This window comes from Myxine glutinosa, chromosome 2 (assembly GCF_964187855.1).
Source record: "Myxine glutinosa chromosome 2, kmMyxGlut1.1, whole genome shotgun sequence".
Taxonomy (NCBI): Eukaryota; Metazoa; Chordata; class Myxini; order Myxiniformes; family Myxinidae; genus Myxine; species Myxine glutinosa.
Genome location: NC_136262.1, coordinates 245,321,145 through 245,336,579, shown reverse-complemented (window position 1 = coordinate 245,336,579; position 15,435 = coordinate 245,321,145). Strand labels below are relative to the sequence as shown.

The window sequence follows — 15,435 nt, the reverse complement described above, 5'->3', positions numbered from 1 at the left end:
AGAGGGGAGAATATTGAATATTGATTCTTTTGCTATTGATAGTGCTAAAACGGATATATAGGTTATCCCAAAATAATATCTCACAATATCTCAAAAAGTTGGCATGACTTTTGACAAAACTAGGTGGATGAGTTAGTTACCCGACAATAACTTGCCGATTAGCTTTTGGTTCAGGTCCGAATCCAGATCCGACCTATCAGTGGGTTACAAAACGTAAACCATTTAGCCTGGAGAAGACATGCTTTCTCATGAGTGTTGTTCTAGTGTGCAGATGTCAAACATCTCCATTATCTCAGGTGACTGTTAATCTATATTTTGTTACTTGCAAAATCGAAGATTTTTCAAGTATATTGTTCGGTTGCATTTGTTATACTGTCTGTCTGTCTGTCTGTTTGTCTGTTTGTCACTCGCCTACAGGTCACAATTCGAAACTGAAAATCGTGAAACTTCACCAAGGTGTAGAGGTCGTCACAATTGAGAAGCATATTGATTTTTAGGTCAAAGGTCACCTGGAGGTCAAAGGCCACCTGGAAGTCAAATTTCTAAAATGGGCCATTTTTCATTCGATTGACTTGGTAATTGAACAGCATTTGCATATTGAGTCACTAAGTTGGGAAACCAACTATTTTTGAGGTCAAGAGCTCAAAGGTTGACTGGACAACCCTCCCATATACTTTCTCAACAATCCTCTCCAAGAAGTTCTGTCGCTCAAGCTTTTGGGTCTCACTATCTGCCATGATCTTTCTTGGGAAAACCACATTTCCAAGCTGGCCTCCAAAGCCAGTCGCCGACTGGGCATCCTCCGTCGTGCGAAGTCCTTACTTGGCACACCTGAGCTCCTCACCACATACAAGGCTTTCATCCACAGCTCAATGGAATACTGTTCCCCTCTCTGGGCCGGTGCTCCTGCCTCACACCTGCTCGGCTTCACGCTGTTGAAACCAAAGCTTTCAGAATGATTGGGATCTTCCGTGATGAAGCTAAATCCAAGGGCCTTTCACTCACTCATCGCAGGCAGGTTGGTGGTCTTTCGGTCTTCTACCGACTCCTCTCCGGCCTTGCTCCCCCAGCTCTCTCTGTGCTCTGTCCCCCAAATATTCCTACAGGTCGCACAAGATCTGCCAGCAACCCTCTATGGTTAAATTGCCAAAATCTAGGCTCTCTCCTCACCTTCACTCTTTCATTCCTCTTTTCTCCCACCTCTGGAACAAACTCCCCCACTCCCTTCAATCCCACTCCTCCCTCCAGGTCTTTAAAACAGCTGTTCACCACCATCTCTTATCTTCCCCCATCCAAAACCTTGATCTTTTCTACCCCCGCTAATTCACCCCTGATCCACTTTTTTGAAATTCCAACTTCTTTCCTGGAAGTCCTTGCAGTGTCCATATGTCTTATACCTCTCCCACCTCCCCCCAAGACCTCTCCCTCCCACAGATCTCCCGATGCCCCTGCTCTCAAATGTTGTGTTTGTGTCCTTCCCCTTTCTCCCCATCTTGTCTACCACTCCCCTTATTATATGTTTTATGTGTCGGTTTGACTTTTTGTATGATTAATGTTAGCTCTTTCACGAGCCTCGATCTTGTGTACAAAAAAAAAAAAAAAAAAAGAGAGAAAAAAAAAAAAAGGGTTTAGAATTGTATGGAATTCAACGAAAAGGACACACACCTTGCTCATATCTATATTATAATAGCCGTAGATGATTCTGTCTGTCTGTCTGTCTATCTGTTGGGTGTCTGTCCGGGGTGTGGCTTACTCGGTTTGCAGAGTAGCTCCACCCATAGCTCCACCCATTCTGGGAGTGGCTATAAACAAATATCCACCATTTTATTAACTCGCATAGCTTTGAGTCCTGTTTTGTAGGCCCGTGGTGTCTTGCTCTCCCCCAGTTTTATTTCAAATCAAATTCGATAAATCATTTCATTTTTCACAGTCGCTAACATAGTTTTAGACTCGGTTGAAAAAAAACGGGAAGAAAATCCGATGAAAGTTGCCGTTTATAGAACGAAATGAATTCTCAAAGGCCTGTAACTTCAAGGCCATTGAGTCTCTCTCACGCCTTTATCTCCAATCTAACTCACCATATGATTTCATTTTTATCGATGGTTTTACTTTTAGACTCGGTGTCAGCAATAATTGAGAACAATCCACACACGCGGGAAAATGCAGAGATATATTTTTTAAAATCGCGTCATGGTGTATCATACACCGCCCAACATGACACCGCCGGCAATGTGTCGATATATATTAAAAATTCGCTTTTGCTTTTCCGTTATGATATATTACTATTTCGTTTGATGATAGTCGTCACAAAAACGTCAACAATGATGCCGACATATATTTCTTCGTTTTTATTTCATTCAACATATTAGCCGGAAGTAAAATATGTTTCAGGAAATTACCGAGAGATATTTCTTCGTTTTTTTTATTAGTTATGTGCGCATACACTTTAAATAGGTTTATTTGAAATCTTTAATTTTCCACAATATAATTTACTTGCCATTTATCATTTGATGATTACGAGACAAATTCCTCTTGAGGATCGTGGATCGTGACAATTCATGCGTTGCGTGGAAACTTCCATTTCCAAAATGAATGAGACGATCGATGAAGAACGACTCGGTGTCACCAACGCGGGAAAATGCAGAGATATATTTTTTAAAATACACCATATCACCGCACAACACCGCCCAACAGCCAACAAGTATCATACACCGCCCAACAGCCAACGAGTATCATACACCGCCCAACATGACACAGACAGCAACATGTCGACATTATCGCTTTTTCTTTAAACCGAGTGAACCGAGCCGAACCGAATACACCGCGTGAATTCACCGAGTGAATTTCAGCCAATTCCACCTATTTCTTCGTTTTTATTTTATTCGTTACCAGCAGAAGTACCCAGCGTTGCCGGGCGGGGGAGGGGGGAAGGGCACGTACACTTTAAACATGTATATACATGTGGGATGTGGGATATATACATGTGGGACATGTGTACGTGTGTGTACGTGTGTACGTGTGTGTGTGTGTGTGTGTGTGTGCGCGTGAATATGTGTGTGTGTGTATATATGTGTGTGTATGTGTATGTAGGCTAACCCCCGCTCTAGCAGGGAAAATGGCCTTAAAATGCATGTTGTTGTTGTATGTGTATATACATGTCTGTGTGTGTGTGTTTGTGTGTATATGTGTCTGTACGTGTGTGTGTGTGTGTCTGTTTGTGTGTGTGTGTGTGTGTGTGTGTGTGTGTGTGTGTGTGTGTGTGTGTGTGTGTGTGTGTGTGTGTGTGTGTGGAGATGTATATATGTGTATATATGTGTATATGTGGATACATATGTGTATACATATTTGCATATGTGCATATGTGTATATGTGTCTGTACGTGTGTGTGTGTGTGTGTGTGTGCATGTGTGTCGATGTACGTGTGTGTGTATGTGTATATGTGTGTGGGTGTATATGTGTGTGTGTGTGTATATGTAAACATGGGCCGGTGTGTGTGTAAAGTGTGAGGAGGTATTGGAGAGGAAAATGCAGAGATATATTTTTTTAAATCGCGCCATGATGATAAACGAAAATACACCGCCTAAAATAACAGTCGACATATATTTAAAATTCGCCATACACATCCATGCGGGAATCCCACGGGCATGGATGTGTGTGACATTTCGACATATTGAGTTACATGCTGCGCCTGCACATTCAGTTATATAAGATGTTTACTGGCAATTGATCACATCCACAAATGATGTAATCCACACAATTTATGTACTTTACATAACGTTAATAGGAATACATGCCCGTGTAGATGGGAATGACATATAATTCACCGAAAACGTTGAAGCAACCGCATAATATTACGGTGATGTTTAACTCTGAGAATAGTTCTAAATTTAAAAAACTTTCTTCTGATATTTGTGATTTATTTCAAACAAACTGTATTTCCCAGCTACACGGCCATGTATTCCTATTAACGTTATGTAAAGTACATAAATTGTGTGGATTACATCATTTGTGGATGTGATCAATTACCAGTAACCATTTTATATAACTGAATGTGCAGGTGCAGCATCTAACTCAATATGTCGAAATGTCACACACGTCCATGCCCGTGGGATTCCCACGGGTGACCCCGCTAGTATATATATATATATATATATATATATATATATATATATATATATATATATATATATATATAAGGGTGCTTCAAAAAAAAATTAACACTTATATGGGACTATATATCTCAGAAGTGTTAACATTTTTTTGAAGCTCCCTGTATATATATATAGGGAAAGGTTTCAGTGTCATATTAAGCCCTCAAATACCACAGCACAGTGCAATGTTTATGACACTGGTATCAGTGCCTAAAGATGTTTTGTGTATATTTTGGCCAAAGTTGGAAATCCCATCCCATGGGCCTTGTCTCGGATATTCCACATTGCATTTTAAGGCTGCAACCACTTTCGGCTATGGGTTGAGCAAATGAATGATGATATTATACATCAATGGATACATAGACAAACAACTTATATATATCACAAACAAGCAAACAAACAAACAAACAAACAAACAAAAGCATGAAATCCCAGGTGTTTATCTCACACTTCAGTATGAATATGATATACAACTTTTAACAGAATAGTTGGAGAAGTAAAACAGATCAACAACCATTCAAAAAAAAAAGGCTGTCCTGGTATGTATGAATGGGGAAAATTAAATGAGTCATCAAAAAGAAAAGACATGATTAATAGCTATTCTTTATCTTGTCATCGATCGATCTACCTTGTGACCACACTGCAGTCATGGACCTTCGTTGGCTCCAACAGAATGCCAAGGGCCGCAGCTTGGCGTCCAATAGTGCGGCCGTTGTGTCGCCAAGTGAGGCTGGTGCCACCACCAACAAGAGAAGCGGCGCATTGCAGTGGCAGCTTATCTCCAGTAAAAATCAGCTGGGCACTGGATGGTAGCAGCTGGAAGATCGGAAGCTCCATGGGAGTCTCTGGAAGGGTCAAAGTTGATGTTACCCCCTCAAGTGTTCAAATCCCAGGCCCATAATATGCATCATTAAACGAGAACATCTTAGTATTTCCAGTAATAGGAATGCATGCTTAGAAGTGTAAGATTTCCAGTTTCCCAGAATTTTGGTTAACCATCTCAAAATGTGTTAAATGGGCGAAGATTGAGCCTGGTTGCACAGCCAGCACTACCTGGTCTGATCATGACACACACAAAACAAAGGACGCCAGAACTTATACTCTCAAACCCCAGTCGTAACCTAATCGCAGCTGGAATGACATTAGAGTTTGCAAATAAATATTGTTTCTGGGAGAATAAACATTCCCATTGGACTCTGGTTGTTCCATTTTAACTCGTGGGGAAAGTGCAAGCAAGAGGAAACATGAAGCGAGAGTGAATGGGCAGCAGAATTTGTCATGACAGCAGAATCTGAGCATCTTTTCTGGAGGTTCGCGAAATAAAACATCACAAATCCTCTGCATTCTTACAATCGTCGCTCGGCCCGATAGTCATAATATGCTGTAAACATGCACCTTAAGAGAGATTGTTAGCATACATGATATTCGGTGCAATTCTCTGAAAAACGATGGTGCTAAATTGGCACATGAGCATAGCATGATAGCACGATACTTGCACAATACAAATAAACAATCGTTGCTATGGAAACAGCAATTTGTTGATTTTTAAAACTTGACATATCAAGTGTTTTCCATGATGGAATGTTGTGCATAACAAATTTGGTTGATACATTTTCCAATTGCCGTCGAATGGGTGTTTTACGTGGTTTGGATAGCATTGACCTTGACCCTCAACTAATTTTGACCAGCTTGAGGCGAGATAGGGGGCACCTCCGGGACACAAAGGTGATCCCGGGGGAGGAGGCTGTTTCACAGCACCACTTGGTTGTCTGCGACATAAAAATGAAAGGTGCGAAGAGAACTCGGCGGGTGAAGTACCAACCAAGAATGAAGGTGTGGAGGTTGAAAGAGGTGACAGTAAGGGAGGCATTAAAAGAGAGGCTGAGTAGGGTAGAGGATGATGTGGTTGAGCTTGAAAGTGGTTGGATGTCAATGAAAGCTAGTCTGTTGGGAGCCGTTGGTGAGGTATGTGGATGGACAAAAGGACCACCGAGGCACTCGGAAACATGGTGGTGGGATGATGAAGTTGGAAAGAGGATTGACGAGAAGAGGAAGAAGTTCAAGGAGTGGCAGAAGGCAAAGGGTACGGGAGCAGAAACAGCAGAGCATGAAAGTTATAAGGCAGCCAGGAAGGCTGCAAAGAAAGAGGTAGCAAAGGTGCAGGAGGCATGTAGGAAAATGTTCGGAGAACGCTTGGATTCAGAAGAGGGTCAGAAAGCAGTATTCAGGATTGCAAAGCACATAGCGAAAGAGAGGTGTGACGTGATGGGGGTGAGTTGCTTGAAGGATGAAGTGGGACAAATCGTTGTCGACCCAGATGGAATTAAAGGAAGATGGAAAAGATATATGGAAATGCTGTTGAATACAGAGAATGAATGGGATGGCAACATAGAGAGTAACCCAGTTTTAGGACCGGCAGAGAAGATAACTGAGAAGGAAGTTGAGGAAGCGATAACAGCAATGAAGAGTGGAAAAGCGGGAGGGCCGACGGGAGTTGTGGGAGATATGTTGAAGGCAGCAGGAAGTTGGGGTGTGAAGAGAATGACAGAGATCTGTAATCTGGTGGTGAAAGAAGGCCGCATTCCAGTGGATTGGGAACTGAGTACCCTCGTCCCTCTATACAAGGGGAAAGGTGACCCTCTGGAGTGTGGCTCGTACCGAGCGATAAAGTTATTGGAGCATGGAATGAAGGTATTGGAAAGGGTGTTGGAGAGGAGGATAAGGAAGAAAGTGAAGATCGACGAAATGCAGTTTGGATTTATGCCAGGAAGAGGAACGACAGATGCGCTTTTCATTGTGAGGCAGTTGCAGGAGAAGTACATGGAGAAGAGGAAGAAGTTGTTTTTTGGGTTTGTTGATCTGGAGAAAGCATTCGATAGGGTTCCACGCAAAGTATTGACATGGGCATTGAGGAAGTTAGGAGTGGAGGAATGGTTGATCAGAGTAGTGATGGCAATGTACAAAAGAGCGCGCACAGCTGTAAGGACGAAGGACGGGAACAGTGGTGAGTTTGAGGTGAAGGTGGGAGTGCATCAGGGGTCGGTACTAAGTCCACTACTATTTGTAGCTGTGATGGAGGTGCTGGCTCAGAACGTAAAGGAGGGTTTACCATGGGAGTTGTTGTATGCAGATGATCTGGTGTTGATTGCGGAAAGTATGGATGGACTGAAGGAAAAGATGAACAAGTGGAAGGAATGTATGGAGACAAAAGGTCTGAAGGTGAATATCGGAAAGACGAAGGTGATGGCATGTGGTAAAGCATGTGGTGAGGTGGAAAGAACTGGGAAGTGGCCGTGTGCTGTGTGCAGGAAGGGTGTCGGAGTGAACTCCATTCAATGTACAATGTGCGCTGAGTGGGTTCATCAAAAATGTAGTGGTCTGAGAGGGTCATTTACCAGTGTGGCAGCTACATTCAAATGTAAGGTGTGCACAGAGGGAGCTGCAGATGGAGGAAATGTTGAGTTGGATCTTGGAGACGGCGTGAAGCTGGAAGGTGTGAAAACATTTTGCTACCTCGGAGACATGCTGAATGGAGAAGGTGGATCAGACTCGGCAACGGTTGCTCGAGTGAGATGTGCATGGAAGAAGTTTCGGGAACTGAGTGGCGTGCTGATGAGGAGGAGAGTGTCGCTGAAGCTGAAGGGAAAGGTGTATGCTGCATGTGTGAGAAGTGTTATGATTTATGGGAGCGAGACATGGGTAATGAACGTAGAGCAGCAACGAAGGCTGGAAAGGGTGGAAATGCGAATGGTTCGATGGATGTGCGGAGTATCGTTGAGAGAGAGGAAGACAAATGATGAATTGCGAAAGATGATGGTAATATTGCCTGTGATTGATGCTGTGAAGAGGAACAGGCTGAGATGGTTTGGTCATGTGTTGAGGAAGGATGAAAGTGACTGGTTGAGAAGAGTGATGGAAATTGATGTAGAAGGAAGTAGAGGACGGGGAAGACCGAGAAAGACTTGGCTAAAGATGGTGGAAGAAGAAATGCGGGCAAGGGGGTTAACAAGGAGAGATGCAGAAAATAGGGCAAAATGGAGAAGATTGTCATGGGGACCGCAAGGCTAACCCCCGCTCTAGCAGGGAAAATGGCCTTAAAATGCATGTTGTTGTATACACGTATACTGCACATGCGTACAAATAAGCTGTGTAAGTTTCCATCTGATATCTTGGAAAAATTCCTGAGGCTTGGCAATAATAAAATCACAAATAAAATCCCATTTGATTATAATGGGGTGAAATTGTTGTCATGGACATCGTTTTTCTGTTGCACATGGGACTTTTTCTACTCTGTTAGCGTGGGACTTTTTCTATTCCACATGGGAGTTTTTCTATTCCAAGTGGGACTTTTTCCTCTTCCACGTGGGACTTTTTCCTCTTCCACGTGGGACTTTTTCTATGCCACCTGGGACTTTTTCTATTCCACATGGGACTTTTTCTATTCCACATGGGACCTTTTCTATTCCAAGTGGGACTTTTTCCTCTTCCACGTGGGACTTTTTCCTCTTCCACGTGGGACTTTTTCTATGCCACCTGGGACTTTTTCTGTTCCACATGGAACTTTTTCTGTTTCAGGTGAGACTTTTTCGATTCCATGTGCGACTTTTACTCTTCAACGTGGGACCTTTCCTCTTCCACGTGGGACTTTCTCGACGCCACCTGACACTTTTTCTGTTCCACATGTGCCATTTTCTGTTTCAGGTGAGACTTTTTCTTTTCCACATGGGACTTTTTCTGCTCCACGTGGGACTTTTTCTGTTCCTCGTGGGACTTTTTCTGTTCATCGTGGAACTTTTTCTGTTCCACGTGGAACTTTATCTGTTCCATGTGGGACTTTTTATATTGCACGTGGGGCTTTTCCTCTTACACATGGGACTTTATCTGTTCCACATGGGATTTTTTTCTGTTCCACGTGGGACTTTTTCTGTTTCAGGTGAGACTTTTTATATTTCATGTGGGACTTTTTCTGTTACACATGGGACTTTTTTCTGTTCCACGTGGGACATTACCCTATTCGACTAACCAACGTGAGCAGAACTTGAAAAATAAGAAAGATACAATTAATTACTTTTAAGTGGCTTCTGTTTATCATTTAAAAAGCATCCCAGGATTCTATTTGCTCCTTGAAGTCAAAGTCACCATTCTGAGGCTACTCAGATGTCCAAACTCACTTCTCCTACAGAGTGCCACCTCACACTAGAGTAGTCTTCATGTCAAGTCTCAATTCTTTCACTTTTACAAACTCTATACAGTACGATTGAATGTCAAGATAGCCTCGAGGCAGTGCAATAACATTTGAGCTGTCTAACCTGGGTTTGAATGTAGACTCAGCTATGTATAAACTGTCACCCTGGTGTTTCGCTTGCTGGACGATACATCAGTGTGTGTGCCGGACATCATACGGATGTTACATAGGAGTACTAGTCTGCCAGCACTCATCATCGGTGGATGGTAAAGATCTCACGGTGTCTTTCGTGAAGACTGCGCGAGTTATCTCCGGCACAATGGCCAAATACCAAATTCCACCTTTGCTTGACTGCCAATCTTGGGCAGCCAGTTTGTGAAAGACATGGGTCAAAAACGGTCCCAGACCAACCACCAAAGAAGGTGGGAATAACTGGGGCCATTAAAGGGTAGTCATGAATAGCCTAAGCCTGGAGTTTATGTACATGTGACAAACCTGTGAATGTGAATTTGCTCATAGTGTAGGACCTGCTGCCAAGACAACAACCACACTCTGAGATAGCAATCAGTGTCACCTGGTGTTAAGGGATATCCAAGAAGACCAGACAGCTTGGTACCTGCAGTTTTAGGCTGGAGTTTGGAATTTGGCCAGGGTGCTGGTGATAACTCACCTTGTGAAAGACACGATGGAATCTTCAACATCCACCAACAATTAGTTCAAGCAGATAGGTCCTCTGGCTTAACATCCTTCCAATGGATGGCATACAATGCATTCGGAAAGTATTCAGACCCCTTCACTTTTTTCACATTTTGTTATGTTGCAGCCTTATGCTGAAATCGTTTAAATTCATTTTTCCCTCATCAATCTACACTCAATACCCCATAATGACAAAGAGAAAACAGGATGACAGAAAGTTAAGCCCGCTTGGAGTTTGCAAAAAAAGCACCTAAAGGACTCAGACTGTGAGAAACAAGATTCTGTGGTCTGATGAAACCAAGATTGAACTGTTTGGCTTCCGTCTGGCCACTCAGCCATAAAGCCCAGATGGGTGGAGTGTTGCAGTGATGGTTGTCCTTCTGGAAGTTTCTCCCATCTCCACACAGGATCTCTGGAGCTCAGCCAGAGTGACCATCGGGTTTTTGGTCACCTCTCTTACCAAGGCCCTTCTCCCCAGATTGCTCAGTTTGGCCGGGCGGCCAGCTCTAGGAAGAGTCCTGGTTGTTCCAAACTTCCCCCATTTAAGAATTATGGAGGCCACTGTGCTCTTGAGAACCTTCAATGCAGCAGAAATGTTTTTTGTAGGCTTCCCCAAATCTGTGCCTCGACACAATCCTGTCTCTGAGCTCTGCAGGCAGTTCCTTCCACCTCATAGCTTGGTTTTTGCTCTGCTATGCATTGTCAGCTGTGAGACCTTATATAGACAGGTGTGTGCCTTTCCAAATCATGTCCAATCAATTGAATTTACCACAGGTGGACTCCAATCAAGGTGCAGAAACATCTCAAAGATGATCAAGAGAAATGGTAGGCACCTGAGATAAATTTCAAGTGTCATAGCAAAGGGTCTGAATACTTAGGTAAATGTGATATTTCAGTTTTTTCTTTTTAATAAATTTGCAAAACTTTCTAAAATCCTGTTTTCTCTTTGTCATTATGGGGTATTGAGTGTAGATTGATGAGGGAAAAAATGAATTTAAACGATTTCAGCATAAGGCTGCAACATAACAAAATGTGAAAAAAGTGAAGGGGTTTGAATACTTTCTGAATGCACTGTATACATTGATACCTCACCTAGTGCATGTGAATAACCTGTGTAACATTTTATAGCTGGGTTGATATTTGAACCCAAGCTAGGACACCTCAAATGCAAGTGCGCATATCTTTCAGCCATCCTCTCAGCCATTCATGGTATAGAGTCGTATGTTATAGAGTTTATTCAATTTTGAGATTTTTGAGGTGAGGTTCAGTGTCTGTACTATACGATTTAGCATTTTCCTAAAAACAATTCTTCCTCTCTTCTTCTTCTTCTTCTTCTTCTTCTTCTTCTTCTTAATCTTCTTCAATGACAACAAATATTACCACGTTCCAGTGGGGTTGACCAGGAGAGCTTTGGCCCAAGTCTTTCACGAACTGGCTGGCAAGGCCTGACGTTCGACTGAGGTTGAAGCAGGAATTTGGCATTTGGCCATGGTGCCGACGATAGCTTACCGACACTTCGCAAAGCACACGGTGGAATCTTTAACGTCCACCAACTAATGCTGGCAGAAGGGACACCAGGTTTACTGTCCATCTGAGGGATGGTCCACATTGATGAATCACCCTTTGAAACACCGGGATGACAGTTTGTAGCTCGGTCAGGATTTGAGCCCAGGCAAGACAGCTTGGAGGAGAGTGTGCCTACCTCTAGGGTCTAGGCCATCCTGCCAGCCCAACTTTTTAATGGAAACTGTCCATTTACCGTATAATGGTATATCACTTAAAGGTTCAATGACAAATGACAGTTTTTCAGAAGAGCTCTCACTGAAAAGTGACAATCCTCTATGGCATGGGCCTTTACTCTGTTGATGTTTCAGGATGTGAACCCACCTAACACCACCTCCACTCTTCCCCCATGGCAAAGCATGGCAACAGGGAGTTTGTTGGTGCGATGACGTCATGACCAATTTAAACCGGTCACCAGGTGTACATGGTTTTCCATTAAGTAAATAATAACCATAAAACTGCCGGAGGTCTGGGGTGAATGTCTCAAAATGTAATCCCTTGCTTGGTCAAAAAATGAAGCACTCGGAACTTGCACCATCATCTACGATTTTGGCACAACTGGAGGCATTTTTTCGCATCAGCCTGCCAGTGCACAAGTGCAGCCAGATGTATCAAGGTGAGGGGCAGTATACATCATATACGCACACTCAGTTATTAACAAAAGGGTAACCTTCAGTAAAAAACAAAAAAACAATCTCTTCAACAAAGCCTGACTCTACCTAAAGCTTTTCTTTGGGATTCTGTTGATCTTTGGTTTCTTAATTTGTATTATTGACCAGCAAAGGTACCCTACTTATACAAAGGTACATTTCGTTGCTGGGAAATGCCGCGTCCTTCCTTCCACCCCTTTCCCTGCCTCCTCCCTCCCCAACCCCCTCCCCCCAGGTTCCCACCACACCCCTTCCCCTCTCTCCTCCCACTACTTTGCCTCCCTCCTCCCACCCCACACCCCTCTCCATTCCTCCTCCCACCCCACACCCCTCTCCATTCCTCCTCCCACCCCACCGTTCCCCTCCCTCCTCCCACCCCAAAACCTCCCTCATCCCACCCCTACCTCTGCCTCCTCCCACCCCACCCCTTCCCTTCCCCTTCCTCCTCACACCAGCAGATCCTCCATCCAGACTCACACTCCTTCCCCGCGAGATGGTGGTTTGCGTGTTTATAAGTTGTGAATTATGAGAAAATGACTGTTTAAAACCCAAAGCAAGGTGCATTGTGGTAAAAAAAAAAGTGACCCTATATTCATCACGATTAACCTTGGGAGCTCAGAGGAGTAGGCAGCCATTACCAAGCAGCTTGTAGCGAGCTCGCCAAGTGGCTTAAGCTGTCGAGCAAGCACTCTAACGAAACAGTTTGGTGGATAAGGAATGGCTGGCTCGGCAGCTGATTAACTTGGCAGTTGACTTTATCGTAATTATTTAAGTTGCTCTGAATGAAGTGACTTTAAGCACATTACTTAATCTTTTCTTCAGTCAATATAATTCTTCAAAGGGTGTTAAGTTTAATAGTTTGGCAATTTGTAAATATGGAAAAGGAGTGATCACAGCCTTGCTTAAAGTAAATATGTAAATATGCTTAGTTATAAGAATCGGTAGTTTCTTAAAATTTTAAGATTTCACTCCAGATTTTGACAGTTATTTAGTCCACCAGCACCAATCCTCAAATCTGAATACAGATTTTGATTATATTACTTTAATTAGTCCTTGAGAGGCCATCATGGAAAATCGGCAAGGAATTTTTGAATAGGCCGAAACAAAATGGCGGATGAAGACCCCCTGTGAGGTGAATGTGGGCTGACCAAGGGTAGGCGTGTTTTTGGTTTTAATTTGATAAGCGCGTTAATTATATTAAAAAGGGGGTGTTTAAATTTACCCAAACACGCAGTTTTCACTCATGCACTCCCATGGAGTTACCTTTGTATGCATGCAAAGTTACAGACCACTGAGTTTCATGGTTTTGGAGTTATGGGGGAGTCATACTGACTAACACACACACACACACACACACACACACACACACACACACACACACACACACACACACACACACACACACACACACACACACACACACACACACATCACGCAGGACAAGATTATAAGAGGATATCAGTGTATTTTTGTACAAAGTACAAGGACACTAACAGACAATGTTTCTGTAATTTGGAACGTATACATTGCCTACCAATGTATATGTAATTTGAACTTGGGATTTCTGCATCAAGAACTACATGCTCAGGTAGGAATGCCAAGCAGGCCAACCAAAAACCTTCTACTGAAAGATATACCGTACATCACCTTATATTAAGCCAAATGTGAGCCTTGCTTTGACTTGTCACCAAACCCCACTCATTAGGTTTCCTCTACATTAATTGGTTCACAAGTTATCAAGTGACCACTATATTCGTCATGTGTGTGTGTGTGTGTGTGTGTGTGTGTGTGTGTGTGTGTGTGTGTGTGTGTGTGTGTGTGTGTGTGTGTGTCTGTCCGCAGCATAACTACCCAATGATATCATCAGATCTTGATGAAACTTGGGTGGGAGGTTGACATCATGATATAGTTGTGTCTTGTGTAGAGTGGGCGTATTGCGCCCATTGTGGGCGGAGCCACGCCTGAAAAAGATGTCTTTTAAGGCGGTAATCAATTTCAAGCTACATCTTCTCCGAGGGGTTTGGTGGAATCTGACAGGGGTTTCGATATTTGGTTAGGCCAATGTCATGTGTCTCGCCCCACGGAGCTTGATTTTTCATTTTCGCCCCAAGGTCAAGGTCACAAGGTCACAACATTTAGAAAAGTCGATTTTTGATAGTTTAATGACATTGTTCGCTTCCTGATAGGGTGAAATATCGTACATGATCTTATATTATCACATACATCATGAAATACAAGTTTTCCAACAAATTTCAGAATCTTCGACCTTTGACCTTTGAATGTCACAAAGGTCAAAATTTCAAAAGTTGTCGGAATTTAACCGAACTTTCGGTATTGTGTTGCTAACTCACCTCATAACATTGCTCATTGAGCATTGTCATTGAATACCGCTCGCTCGTGAACCATCGTCGTCTCCTCACATGCACCTATTGTTTTTACTATCGTTTATTCTTCTTCTTCCGCCTCTATTTTTCAAGTCCGAAAACTTTAAAATTAATGTTCTCTTGGGATCTCGCGAGATCTTGGAGACGGCGGCAGGGATTTTCGAAGCTCCACACGGTCTCCACGTTTTTCGAAGTTAAGTCTGTTCACAATTGTATTTTGTCGAAACTGTATTTATCTTTCGGTGTGTGAAGTTATTGTGTGCAACTTTGGTTGTTTCTCGGTGTTTATCTTTCATAAATTGATCGTCTGTTTGCCGTGTCGTGTCTTGAGGCCTTGTACAGTGTGCACTGTACAACCTTGAGGCTTTGTTTTTCTCTCAGCGGTCCGTCTTTTGTGATCCAATAACTTTCGTTCTCTGTATTCCCAGTCTTTTCACCCATAGCCTACTTCCTTGTGTAAATCTCAACTCAAAAAAAAAAAAAAAAAAAAAAAAATTTCCCTTCTCTGTTATCATTCGTTTATTCATTCTTATTCGTTCGTTCGTTCTTTGACCACGTGTTTCTCCCCCATTTCCCCAGATAGTTTTCACTCATTAACCTTCAATGTTTACACTTTCCCCTCAAGTTATGTATTCCGTCATATTTTATAACACCTTTTTCTTCTTCTTCTTTAAAAGGCTGCTTTCGACTTGCTCACCAAATCAATTCATCCCAAAAAAAATATCCATCTCCTATAGTGCCTTTTTTCTACATTCCCTAAACTCTCCTGCACTCCATCCTCCATCCAGCGTCCTTAAACGTATTTT

General features: G+C 42.8%; 2 protein-coding genes across 4 annotated transcripts in view; both read right to left on the bottom strand.

The window, feature by feature from the left end:
* KNDC1 (kinase non-catalytic C-lobe domain containing 1) overlaps nt 1–15,435 on the bottom strand; it is a 1,149,158-nt gene that overhangs the window by 318,974 nt on the left and 814,749 nt on the right. The gene's annotated exons all lie outside the window — the stretch shown is intronic.
* Nucleotides 1–15,435, bottom strand: part of LOC137420696 (adhesion G protein-coupled receptor A2) — a 202,454-nt gene that overhangs the window by 34,362 nt on the left and 152,657 nt on the right. Inside the window, exon 8 of the mRNA XM_068105976.2 lies at nt 4,780–4,996. Coding sequence (XP_067962077.2) covers nt 4,780–4,996 — 217 coding nt within the window. The remainder of the gene's footprint in view (nt 1–4,779; nt 4,997–15,435) is intronic.